The 13234-nt window shown below is 50.5% G+C and overlaps 1 protein-coding gene across 12 annotated transcripts in view; it reads left to right on the forward strand.

Annotated features, from left to right (window-relative positions):
• KCNAB2 (potassium voltage-gated channel subfamily A regulatory beta subunit 2) overlaps positions 1 to 13234 on the forward strand; it is a 114482-nt gene that overhangs the window by 63871 nt on the left and 37377 nt on the right. For 5 of the 12 annotated variants that reach the window (XM_075906454.1, XM_075906457.1, XM_075906452.1 and 2 more), the window contains one exon: positions 22 to 260. The exons of the other annotated variants lie outside the window; for them this stretch is intronic. In XM_075906454.1, the coding sequence (XP_075762569.1) occupies positions 43 to 260 (218 nt within the window). In that variant the 5' untranslated portion in view covers positions 22 to 42. The remainder of the gene's footprint in view (positions 1 to 21; positions 261 to 13234) is intronic. 12 annotated transcript variants of the gene reach the window in all.

Here is a 13234-nt window from a genome sequence, read left to right on the forward strand (position 1 = left end):
AATATCTGGAAAAATTTTCAGATTTCCAAATCAGGCAGCAGAATGCTGTCCATGACCTACAGCGAGAGCCTGAGAAGCGTGGCCAGCCGGTACCACTCGGACTGGGGTCTCCACCAGGTTCGCCCCACGGACGTGGTGGAGCTGCAGCGCCTGCGAGATGTCCGAGTGGCAGCACAGGCCAAAACCATGGAAGAGTTTCTCAGAATGCACGGGCTCTCACTGGACGAGTGCACAGCGCGCCGAACGGGCATGAGGTATAGGTAAGACCCGCACGTGCTTCCTGTCTCTGGGCAAGGCTACCAGCCCCGCTTTCCCGCTTCGGATGGGGTGTAAGCGAGTCCCTATGGCAGCAGATCAGCGGTGCCCACGGGCTGCGGATGGAGCTGCTGCAATATTGCATCCTCTTAAAACATCAGCAGCTGCTTCAGTGAACTCCTCACTGGAATTTCGTTGCCCCAGGGGGCTAAAGTGAATACTACTTGTATAACTAAACTTAAATAAGCGTCAGAGCCTTGTTATGGCATTTTTGGGAAATCTTGTTTGGGCGAAGCAGGTAACAGCAAATCCACGCGTGCAAATAAGCCATTAAAACTTCCGTGCGTGTGCACGCATGTGCGTGCGTATGTACTTCACTGTAGGGATGTAAAATCCCATTTAATGAGTTAACCAGTTAAATGTTAAGTTTAACCAAAGCTGTTTCCGACCCCAGGCTGGGTTGACAGCTCCCAGACTGCGCAGGGCCAAAAGCTGCAGCCGGGAGGGGGGGAGATATTGGAGCAACCTGCAGTGGCCTGGGGGGAGGGGAAGGAGGGCTGCTCCCAGGTAACAGTTAACCATTACCTGATAAGCATCACTTAAGGTGACCAGTTACCTGTTCACATCCCTGCTTCACTGGTGCTAGAAAATCTTTTTTTTTTAAGCTAGATACCTGAAAACTCTGTCCACAAGTCTGTCCAGAATAACAGCCATTCAGCTAATGAATTAGTGTGTCTGGGGTTTATACCTGGGCTAGAGGCCAAATGCCCCACACGACCCACCTTGTACAACTTGAATTTAAGCCACCTTTTGAGACCAAGATGTGTGATGGATTCTAGGGGCGGGGATTCTTGCTTTTGTATCTGGGCCTGCCCTCTGAGATGCACCTTACTCTTTGTCATGCAAGAAGAGCCCATTAGTCCATTGTCAGACGCGGAGTGTGGAATTCATGGATGTACGGAGCCAGATTTCCCGTGCCAGGGCAGGTGCCGGCTGGTGTTCAGCAAGCACAGCCACCTCCCTTTTCTGAGTGGGAGAACTCTCCACCCTAAACCCATGAGAGGCCATGCTGTCTCCCATGACACCGCACACAGTCCCAGGAGCCTGCATGCAGCCTGCCGTGAACAGCCACTCCAAACTTTGCCCCTCTGCCTCTTCCACTATAGACCATGGGCAGGATGACCCTCTCCGGTGGAGCCGGTTATGTCTTTGCTCTTTGGTTCCTTGGATTAGGAACCGCAAGGAGACTCTCCTACCCATAATTCTCCCTTCTGCTCGTTCTCTGCCGTTCCACTTGCCCTACTGCATTTAACGTGTGCCGTGCGCTTGCTGCAATTGACAAATAACGTAATTTCCCCGGCCGTTCCAGCAGGTGGCAGACTTTCACCTGGAACTGGGTTTGTCCGAAGGGGAATGGATCTGATACTGAGTGCAAAGTGTCCTAGGCAGGTGCCTGAGGGCACCCAACAAGCTCCCAGCCTGCACTGGGAGGTGCGGGGTGCTGGGTCTTGCACTAGCACTCACTGGTGCTCTGGGCACAATGCTGGGAAGCTGCAGGTTAGCCTGAGCTCAGGATCTGCAGCCTGGTCCGTCGACAACCTACCCTTAGTCAATTCCGCTAGAGCCTTCCTACTCGCAGGCCGCACTCACGGCGTACGCCCAGCCCCACGCACGCCCCGTCCTGGCCAGCTTCCCCTTGGAGCCGCCCTCGTGCAGCCCTGAGACACGAGGCCTGGTGCTGCCGGTGACGCATGCCGTGGTCGGGGAGGGATTCGCAGGGTGAATTCTAGGGGAAAGACGCGACATATTGTGGTGTCCATGAGCTGGCCACGACTGGGTGTTTTTATAGCGGCTGTGGCCAGCGTGTCATGTCAAAGTTTGTTTTGCTTTGGGGAGTCCAACTGTAGGCCTGGCAGGCAGGGAGCATCTCCAGTCCCCCACCCCTAGTTAACCTTTCACATCCCTAGCTGTAGTTCTGTCTAGCTGGTTTTCGACCCTGTGTATAGGAAGTGTCCGTATCCAGAAATCCATTCTCTCGAGGGTGGTTTGTGAAGGGTTTTATCCCCACTCATCTAGTGGAGAAGGTCTCTCCTGACGCATATTTAAAGGGCTAGAGGAGATTAGCATATCCACGTCCTTCTGTCCTGCCTTCTGTCCTGCCTTCTGTAGATAAATCGTCGATTGCGTCTGCTCTTCATTGGCTGTTGTTTTTTCCATGGTATTATTGGTGTGCTGTTTTAGTGCAAAGAACCTACAATTTTTACTTCTTCTTTTAGGACCAAAGAATTATTGAACAAAATCTCACAAATTAAAAGCCATAAAAAGATTGTGTCCAGCCAGTAACCAGGGAAGTCAGAGCAGTTGAGTGTCATGTAAACCGTTGAATGTGTCAGTTGTGCATATACATATTGTCATTTTATAGCCAATGCACTAAAGGATTTTCTGCTCTCGTGTGTCCCTGAAACTCCCATAAAACTGGACAGCTCAGCTGGATTTATGAGGTTGGAGAGTTGAGAAAGATTTGCTGAGGCAGGGACCTTGATCTGCATTTACTGCTCAAAAAGCAAAAGACACATTAATCGTTTGCATCTTCCAGACTGGCTTTTTATCAAGTAAATTTCATTTAGCATCTCACAGGTTGTTTAATAGAATCTTGAAATGGAAACAAGTCACGACACTGCTGAGGTTATTAAAGATCCAAGATAGACACAATTCCTCTTTATCAAAACTGTTTCCCAGAATCCAGATTAGAACTCACAGTAAGTTTGGGTCTAAATATTAATGAGAGAAACTCAGAGCTGGTGTGGAACGTATTGGCGGAAGAAGAGTTACCCCAGCTTTAGTTCCAGGTTGAATTTGCCCGTCTCTCTCCAGGCAAACTCTGCCTCTGGAGGAAAGAGAAGCCAGCCCTCCGAGAAGGAATGACATCTTATCTGCCTGCTCTCTGTTAGGAGAGAGAAACTTTCTATGTTGGATCGTACGTTCTTATAAATCCTTAGGAACTAGCGTTACAAGAATGAAGATGGAACCATGTTGGAATGACAGCGTGAGGTACAGAAGAGTTCAGCAACTTGTCGTTTTAACCCAAATCTCTCAGCTAGATAGTGATGCAAGTGACAGGACATTTTGACTATTTGTAGGGTGATCATATTTCCCTACGCTGAATATGGGACACCCGGTAAAATAACTCATACTCAAGTGAGTTCAGTGGCAATAATAGGGAATCATAGAATCCTAGAACTGGGAGGGACCTCGAGAGGTCATCGAGTCCAGTCCCCTGCCCCCATGGCAGGACCAAGCACCATCTAGATCATCTCAGACAGGTGTCTGTCCAACCTGCTCTTCAATATCTCCAGAGATGGAGATTCCACAACCTCCCTAGGCAATTGATTCCAGTGCTCAGCCACCCTGACAGGAAATTTTTCCTAATGTCCAACCGAAACCTCCCTTGCTACAATTTAAGCCCATTACTTATCCTATCCTCAGAAGCCAAGAATAATTTTTCTCCCTCCTCCTTATAACACCCTTTTAGATACTTGGAAGCTGCTCTCATGTCCCCCCTCAGTCTTCCCTTTTCTAAACTAAACAAGCCCAATTCTTTCAGTCTTCCCTCACAGGTGATAGTTTCTAGATCTTTCATCATTTTTGTTGCTCTTCTCTGAACCTTCTGCAATGTCTCCACATCTTTCTTTTTGGTTGTGGAATCCCCATCTGTGGAGATATTTAAGAGCAGGTTAGATAAATGTCTATCAGGGATGGTCTAGACAGTATTTGGTCCTGCCATGAGGGCAGGGGGCTGGACTCGATGACTCTTGAGGTCCCTTCCAGTCCTAGGATTCTAGGATTCTATGAATGGGAGCTGCAGGAAGTGGCACGGACTGGGACCTCAGCCAGTGGGAGCTGCAGTTGCCTGGCCCTGCAGAGGTAAGAACATAAGAGTGGCCAGCCTGGGTCAGACCAACTGTCCATTCAGCCCAGGATCCTGTCTGCCCACAGTGGCCAACGCCAGGTTCCCCAGAGGGAGGGAACAGAGCAGATAATCATCACGTGACCCCCTCCCCTGTCATCCATTTCCAGACAAACAGAGACTAAGGACCCCATTTCTACCCATCCTGGCTAGTAGCCATTGACAGACCTAACCTCCATGAACTTATCTAGCTCTTTTTTGAACCCTGTTAAAGTCCTGGTCTTCATAGCATCCTCTGGCAAGGAGTTCCACAGGTTGACTGTGCACTGAGTGGAAAGAAACAACTTCCTTTGATTTGTTTTAAACCTGCTGCCTATTAATTTCATCTGGTGATCCCTAGTTCTTATATTTTGAGAATAAGTAAATAAGTAACTTCCTTATTTCCTTTTTCCACACCACTCATGATTTTATAGACCTCTCTCATATCCCCCCTTAGTCTCCTCTTTTCTAAGCTGAAAAGTCCCAGTCTTTAATGTCTCTTCACATGGGACCTGTTCCAAACCCCTCATCATTTTTGTTGCCCTTTTCTGAACCTTTTCCAATGCCAATAGATCTTTTTTCAGATGAGACAACCACCTCATATAGCAGCAATAAGATATTCTCTGTCTTATTCTCTAGCCCTTTCTTAATGATTCCTAACATTGTTTGCTTTTTTGACTGCCTCTGCACACTGAGTGGGTGTTTTCGGAGAACTCCCCACAATGACTCCAAGAGCTCTCTCTCGAGTAGTTGTAACTAAATTAATCCCCATTGTGTATGTGTAGTTGGGATTATTTTTTCTAATGTGCATTACTTTAAATTTATCAACATGACGTTCCATTTGCCTTCCCAGTCAGGGAGGGAGATGCGCGTAAATACATCAGTGGCAGCCTGCCAGGGGTTAGCGGTGGTGAACTGCCTCTGGCCCGTAGGCCGGTTGTTGCCTGCTGACGGATATTGTCCTTGCCTGGGGGGCTCCTGCAGGGTTGGGCTGCAAACAGGCTGAAAACAGCTTCTCTTCCCACCCCTGCAGAGCTTAGCAGGCTGTTCCTGGGCATCTCTTAACCAGTATCCAGTACCATCCCCCACTAAGGCAGATGCTTACCAGGTAACCAGTTGCCCGTTCACATCCCTACAGGGCATCTCATCTCCATAGTAACTGAATCCTCCAGCTGTCCTGCGGGGCGGGGCAGGATCATGCTTGGTGGAGAGCTCGGGCCCAGACTTGAAGTGTGGTCACCCCACGCCAGAGCCAGGAACTGAGCCGAGAGCTTCCAGGGCCCAGCCAGGAACTGGTCGCTCCCTCCCCAGCTGCACACAGCTGCTGCTGGCCCCTGGTAAAGCCTTCGTGGACCAGGCTGCCCCGGAGGGTGAGAAAAGTTGCTCTGGGCTGACCTGAAAGCTCCTGTCTTCCCAGTAGGAAGGTCCGTGGATGTGGCCAAGAGCTCCCCAAGCAGGAGGCGATGGGTCCTCTCCTGGAAGGGGAGAGCAAGTGCTCTGCAGGTCGCTGGCTCTCGAGCACCAGGTGCAGAAGGGCTCACGCTGCTGGGCTGGCGGCTGCCACTTTGCCGCTGAGCGCCAGGGCGACGCCAGCCTCTCGCTGCTGGCTGGCCAGGCCACGACCCCTTGGACACAGCCCGTGGGCCTTCCTGCTGGCAGAGTGTTCAGGGAACCTGAGGGCGAGTTCCTGATCTGCGAAGCGGGAGTGTTTATAAAGTAACCCCATTGAACCTGCCTGATTACCTCCCCCCAGTATAACCGTGGCTGGTTTGATTGCGTCTGGCGCTCGTTAGTGTGGTTCTGGGGGGATCCTCTAGAGAGCGGCAGCATGGTGTTTCCTAGGGCGTGACAGGCGCACCTGAATTAATCAGGCTGTAACCTATACGGTACAGCCACCTGATACCCTGGCCACACATCACTCCTGGTTCCCGCCTGCCGGCCGCCCGACTATCCCACTTCTCCCGGGACTGGAGCTTTACACACACAACGTCTTCGCTTTCTGTGACATTTTCAGGGCCTTGGCCAAGCCTAGTCAAGTCAGCGGAAGATCTTCCCCTGATTTAATAGAGCTTGGACCAGAACCAGGGGGCCCAGTTTGAGTGATTTCCCCATCCCTGATGTCGGGTTTGTCGGTCAAATGTCCCAGCTCAGCATGAGTCAGTTCCTGGTTGGAATATTATTCATTTGCATTGCGTTCCCTCCCGGAAGCCCAATTCAAGATCTGTACCCCATGTGCCAGGCAACAGTGGGCCCTGGTAGCCAAGCAGGCTAATGGCATATTGGGGTGCAATAGGAGGAGCGTTGCCAGCAGATCCAGAGAAGTGATTATTCCCCTTTATTCGGCTCTGGGGAGGCCACACCTGGAGTATTGTGTCCAGTTCTGGGCCCCCCACTACAGAAAGGATGTGGATGCATTGGAGAGGGTCCGGCGGAGGGCAACACAAATGATTCAGGGGCTGGAGCACATGACCTACGAGGGGAGGCTGAGGAATTTGGGCTTGTTTAGTCTGCAGAAGAGAAGAGTGAGGGGGGATCTGAGAGCAGCCTTCACCTTCCAAAGAGGGATGTTGTATTTAGATGAATTAACAATAAGGTGGGTGCATAATTGGCTGGATAACCGTAGTCAGAGAGTTGTTGTTAACGGTGCTAAATCCTGCTGGAAAGGGATAGCAAGTGGAGTTCCGCAAGGGTCTGTTTTGGGACCCGTACTGTTCAATATCTTCATCAATTATGTAGATATTGGGATAGAGAGTACGCTTATTAAGTTTGCAGATGATACCAAACTGGGTGGGGTTGCGACTTCTTTGGAGGATAGGGACATAATTCAAAATGACCGTAGCAAGTTAGAGAAATGGTCAGAGGTAAACAGGATGAGGTTTAATAAAGAGAAATGCAAAGTGCTCCACTTAGGAAGGAACAATCAGTTCCATACATACAAGATGGGAAGCGACTGTCTAGGAAGGAGCATGGCGGAAAGGGATCTAGGGGTCATAGTGGACCACAAGTTGAATATGAGTCAACAGTGTGATGCTGTTGCAAAAAAAGCAAATATGATTCTAGGTTGTATCAACAGGTGTGTTGTAAGCAAAACTCGGGAAGTCATTCTGCCGCTCTACTCTGCACTAGTTAGGCCTCAGCTGGAGTACTGTGTCCAGTTCTGGGCGCCACATTTCAAGAAAGATGTGGAGAAATTGGAAAGGGTACAGAGAAGAGCGACAAGAATGATTAAAGGCCTAGAGAACATGACCTGTGAAGCCAGGCTTCATTAACTGGGCTTGTTTAGTTTGGAAAAAAGAAGATTAAGGGGGGACATGATAGCGGTTTTCAAATATCTAAAAGGGTGTCACAAGGAGGAAGGCGAAAATTTGTTCCTCTTGGTTTCTGAGGACAGGACAAGGAGTAATGGGCTTAAAGTGCAGCAGGGGAGGTTTAGATTGGACATTAGGAAAAAATTCCTAACTGTCAGGGTGGTCAAATATTGGAATAAATTGCCAAGGGAGGTGGTGGAATCTCCCTTTCTGGAGATATTTAAGAACAGGTTAGATAGACATCTGTCAGGGATGGTGTAGACGGAGCTTGGTCCTGCCTTGAGGGCGGGGGGCTGGACTCGATGACCTCTCGAGGTCCCTTCCAGTCCTATGATTCTATGATTCTAACTAATCGACAGTAGGATTGCCATCAACTATTCGATTAATCTGTAAGGGCACCTCCTGTGGGGCGTCTGCTTTTGAAAAGTACAAGATCCCCCCTGGAGCGCTTGTACATTTCAAAAGCAGAATCGCAGCAGAAGCCGTGCGAGTGGAGTCTGCTTCAGACCCCGCTCGCGCCGTTTCCTGCTGTGCCTCTACCCGCTATCCCTGGCAGAGAAGGTGCTGAGGGGAACCAGCTTTTAAGCAAACGCCCCCTGCTCCCCTCCCAGCCCCACTTCTGCTTATCAGAGCGTCAACTAGTCTCTTACATCCCTAGTTCCAGAGAGGCTGTTTGCAGTGGTGCCGGATGGCAGAACGAGGAGCAATGGGCTCAGGTTACAGTGGGGGAGGTCTAGGTTGGAGATTAGGAAAAACTATTTCCCTAGGCGGGTGGGAAGCTCTGGGCTGGGTTCCCTAGGGAGGAGGTAAAATCTCCATCCTTAGGGGTGTTTAAGTCCCGGCTGGACAAAGATCTGGCTGGGATGATTGAGTTGGGTTGGTCCTGCTTTGGACAGGAGTTGGACTCGATGACTCCTGAGGTCTCCGCCCGCCCTGGGATTCTCTGACTCTCTACACATGGCATCTCAGCGTGTCCCTGGGGCTGAGGCAGTTACCCTCCCCCCTGGTGAATGAGAATGAAACACCCTAAAGAAATCTGCAGAGTTCTGACCTGGGGACTTCTCCACACCTTCCATAGGCCGTGCCTGGTACCCTGGTACTTAAATCTCTTGGAGAAATGTGAGGGTTTAAAAACAATCTCTCCCCAAGAGGCATATTGGGAACCATCAGACGAGAGTAGTGATGATAGAAGGGGGGTTGCAAAGCAGCAAACACAATCGGGGGGTCTTGAGCCACTGCCATGGTGATAAAATGGAGAGCCATTCAGACGGGTACTTTCGGGGTATCCCCTGTGTAGGTGCTGGACCTTCTCTCACTTCACAAAGTCTGTCACATCGACCGCAGGCCCCAGACATCCAGCTCCCTCCCCCAACATCCAGCATCCCCCAAGTTTCACTGTCTTCAGCCTGACAGCAGAACTCCAGCATGCCCTGGGAATCTCAGTTCTCAGATGTCACATCACACCGATGTGGTGCCCAAGAGGAGTTTGCAGACAGTTTTGTGCCCGGTGCTTTGGGTGTTCGGGCTTCTTGACTTGTCTTGACTGCTTTGGATTCAACTCGAAATAAGAAACACCGCCCCATGTTAGAGAAATAACACCGAGAAAGAATCCTGTGGAGCCAGAAAACCAACTCCAAGTACAAAGGCAGCTGGCATGCCATTAATTTTGCATGTTCCTCCAGAACCTGGTGTAATGAGAGCATCAATATTTCAAGCCATTTTTGTTTTTTTTTTAACTACTGTATTATATTTTGGATTGACTGAAAGCTGGTACAGAATAGGCTTGGATTAGGTCCCGCTAGTCTGACGTGATGCTATTAAAACGGTCTCTGATTAGAGACGGAACAATTATTTCACTCCATGCATCTGAAATCATCCTGATACTGAAAGCAGAAACAGGAGATGTTGTAGCTGTTCCAGCATGCAGGTCAGTGACTGCAGCACTCCAGCACAGAAAGGGGAATCGCTAGACCCTCCATTTAAGGGGGTTGGGAATTTGGTTGTTTTTATGGTTCCTCTGTTATTGTCACCATTCCTGTTACCCCAGATTGGCGGCTTTTTTGTCTGGTGACTTACCTGATGTCACACCTGGATTGCACTGGGACTGTAACCACTGGGGTAAAGCCCTTCTGTAGAACTGACTTACAGCTAAGCTCAGAGATTGGTGCACTGGGGTAAATGCTGTTCATGCCACACAACTACAGGAGGAGCCAAATCCCCAGTGCAGACAAGATCAAATTGAGATCTTCTCCTCCAGCACATCAAAGGCAGGGAATGAGGAACAGATGGTCCTGAGCAGGTGGGAAGGGAACGGCTGACGCATCCCCGGTGAAAAGTTGCGTTGTTGCATTTTTGTGTCCCAAACCAAGCTGCGCGCCTGTCCGTGCTGAGGCAGCTGCTGTTCTGCACACCTGCTTGTCAGCATGTGAGCCGTCCAATATTGCCGTTCTCGGAGGCAGGCCCACGCCAAAACCAAGCACACGGGAAAAAACCCTTCTGCATTTCATCCACCTTCTGAGCCCCGAGGCTGCAAATTGCTCCACGTGCGCTGCCCAGTGCCCACACCAGTCCCTTTCTTCGGGTTCCGCCTGCCAAGAGCTGCCCACAAGACTGCAACGAGTCGTAGGGCTGCCAGTGTCACAGCTTCCTGGCACTTCCTTCGATAAGAACGAAGGGAGGTTACCCTGGCACAGCAAAAGGAGCCTGGGTAATGGATTTATTGAGGAAGTGACGCTTGCGCACACTCTATCCAAGACATTATTTAGGGTAAAATAGTTCAGTGAAGCACTTCAGAAGTCAAGTTTGGAGGGGCAGGGGCTATGGTGACCTGCTTTCAGTGTCAGCCTGTTTTGCAATGAAGAGTGGCTAACGCTGGCTGGAAGATACTTCTGAAATCCAGCCCCAAAAGAAAAGATGTCATAACTATTGGGAATATGCAGGGAGAGTATAGCATTCTCTATATGCTGCCCAGTGCTTCTGCTGTTTTAAGGTGTGCTTCTGATTTAATAGGTTTGACAATTTCAAGAACCTCTGGAAGTTGTTTGACAATAACCTACCCTACTTCTGTACAGTTTCCCTTCAAGTTTAGAATGGAAATGTATCTCCAGTATCCAGCAAATGCTAAGCCACTCCACTCAGGTAGCTTTTTGGTTGGTGAAGTTAAACCTTCTGGCTTAGACGCAGAGAAGGCTAAGAGACGCTGAGACGCTTTGGAGGTTGTTTGGGGATCAGAATTGCTTAACGAGAAATGGTTCTGTGTTCAGCACATTTCCTCCGAGAAATAATTTATTGACTGAAAAAATCACCTTCTGAAATATTGTATAAATTAAGAGGATTTATTTCTAATGACAGTAAGTAATTCCCTAGGTCAATCAGAAAAAAACCTTTTAAGCGATTTACAGCAAATCAACAAATTACTTTTCATCATCACCCAGAAATTGCTTTTAAAAAAAGAAACCGTACAACTAGGGAACCAAAAACCACCCTTTGTGTGTGTCACACTGAGGTTGCTACCAGAAATTAGAGATGCAAAGGTCCTGCGCCCGCAGCTCTCGGCCTTCCCAGGAGGCTGTACCCCTTTCAGGAATCTGATTTGCCTTGCATGCCCCAAGTTTCACTTTGCTTAAAAACAGTTTGCAAAACCCGACATAAAAATATGCAAGTGGCCCAGCACATGGTCACTGAAAAATGGCTGATTTTTCTCAAAAATGGCTGATTTTGAATACAGGCAGTCCCCGAGTTACACGGATCCGCCGCTGCCGCTTTGCTCCCGGTGCCTCTGGTCTGCTGGGGACCGTCTCCAGCAGACCAGGGACACCGGGAGCAAAGCCGGGGAGTCGGAGGGGTCCTGCGCCTCTGAGGCTTTGCCAGACCAACCCAGCAGCACCCCAGCTGCTCTGCCCCAGGCGTCCCCAAGTCAGCCACTGCTGAAACTGACCAGTGGCTGACTACAGGAAGCCCCTGCCCTGGGCTTCCTGGAATCAAATGCTGATCAGTTTCAGCAGCAGCTGACTTGGGGATGCCTGGGGTTCTTAAGTTGAATCTGTATGTAAGTTGGAACTGGTGTCCAGATTCAGCCGCTGTTGAAACTGATCAGTTTCAGCAGCGGCTGAATCTGGGCGCCAGTTCCGACTTACATACAGATTCAACTTAAGAACAAACCTACAGTCCCTATCTTGTATGTAACCCGGGGACTGCCTGTATAAGTCTTGTACTTACATGTCAGTAGGGGTGTGAAACGGTAATTGTACTTGTACTTACATGTACAGTAGGGGTGTGAAACGCTAATTGGATAACTGGTACTAGGAGCTGCACTCCCAATGCGCAGGAGTGGGGGGGGGAGTAGGAGCTGGCAGCCCCCTAGCACAAAGGCAGTGGGGCGGGAGCAGGATCCCGCTTAATGGGTTCACTGGTTACACCTACAGTAACCGGTTAACCCAGGATTTTACATCCCTAGTGTACAGTGTATAGAGCAGCATCTGGCACTGTGTGAAATGTTAGTTTGTACTGACTGCATTCGTGCTGTAGCCTGTTGTAAAACGGGGCAGATCTCTGAGCTGACGTACCTGCTGCATGACCTCTGGGCACCCCCAGGTATGTGTCCACTACCCTGTGGGACATGGGCGTAGTCCAGATTTCTAAAGTGCTTTGTGTGCTTATGGTTCCCTATAAATGTGTGTTCCAGCCTTGTCTCTGCAGTGGAAAACGCGGGGTTGTGCGCCTTATCCTTTCCCTAGCATGCAGCGAATGTTCAGAGGAAGTCGTGTGGGAGGTGCTGTTAGTCCTTGCAGCACATTTGCCGCCCCGGCGAAGGGGCAGTGATAGTACCAGCGATCGGGTTGCCGTGGGTGCGTTCTGCAGGCAGGGCTCTCGGAGCAATCTGTGGAAGATGCCAGGAGTCAGGGGAGGCAGCATCAACTGCCCTTCGAATGCCAGCGTCCCAGAGTCCCGGGCACGGCAAGCTGGCTGCCGTGACGTCGCGGTCGTGGCCAGAGGCCAGAGAACGTGTTAATGAGCAACGGGGAAGAAGGGTTCCGAGCGGAACGTGTCACTTCCGGGTGCATCCCGCACACTGGCCTGGGTCCTTCTCTGGTTTCCGGGGGATCCCCGCCAGCGTCTCTCCCGCGACTGCAGGGCGTTTCTCGGAATTTTGGTTCCTGTGGGCCCAGAAAAGAACGGGACCCACTGGACGCACTGCTGGGAAACTACCTTGTGCTGCCTTTGTTGAGTTGGGGGCTCCTGGGAGGAACGGTTAATCTGGGATAGGGGGGGCTTCGCTCTGTCGGCACCGAACGCTCGTGTGCGGATGAGTTGCGGTTCTGTGTCTGCTTGGGGGCAGGGATGCCGTGTGTCGGGGACTGGGGGTGGTAGCCCTGATTTGCAAGGGCATGCGTCTTTTCCCGTCCCTCCCCAAGGCGGCTTCCTGCCGTGATGCCTACCACAGATCTCCCCACAGATGATGAGCTGGAGGGCCCGGGGCCAGAAAGAAGGGAAGAGAAGATACTCTGGAAGTTTATATTTGGCTCTTTCCCTCTTCTGTCCCCCAATGTGTCGTTCATCATCTTAGACTGTGCACCCTTTGGTGCCGGCACGGTGTCTACTTGTGTGTTCGCGTAACCGGGGTGGGAAGCCTGTTTTGGGTCAGGGGCCACTGACCCAGAGAAAAATCAGCCGGGGGCTGCACACAAGTGAGAAGCCAAAAAACCCCAACGCCTCACTGACATGG

This window comes from Pelodiscus sinensis, chromosome 23, assembly GCF_049634645.1.
Source record: "Pelodiscus sinensis isolate JC-2024 chromosome 23, ASM4963464v1, whole genome shotgun sequence".
NCBI classification, from domain to species: Eukaryota; Metazoa; Chordata; order Testudines; family Trionychidae; genus Pelodiscus; species Pelodiscus sinensis.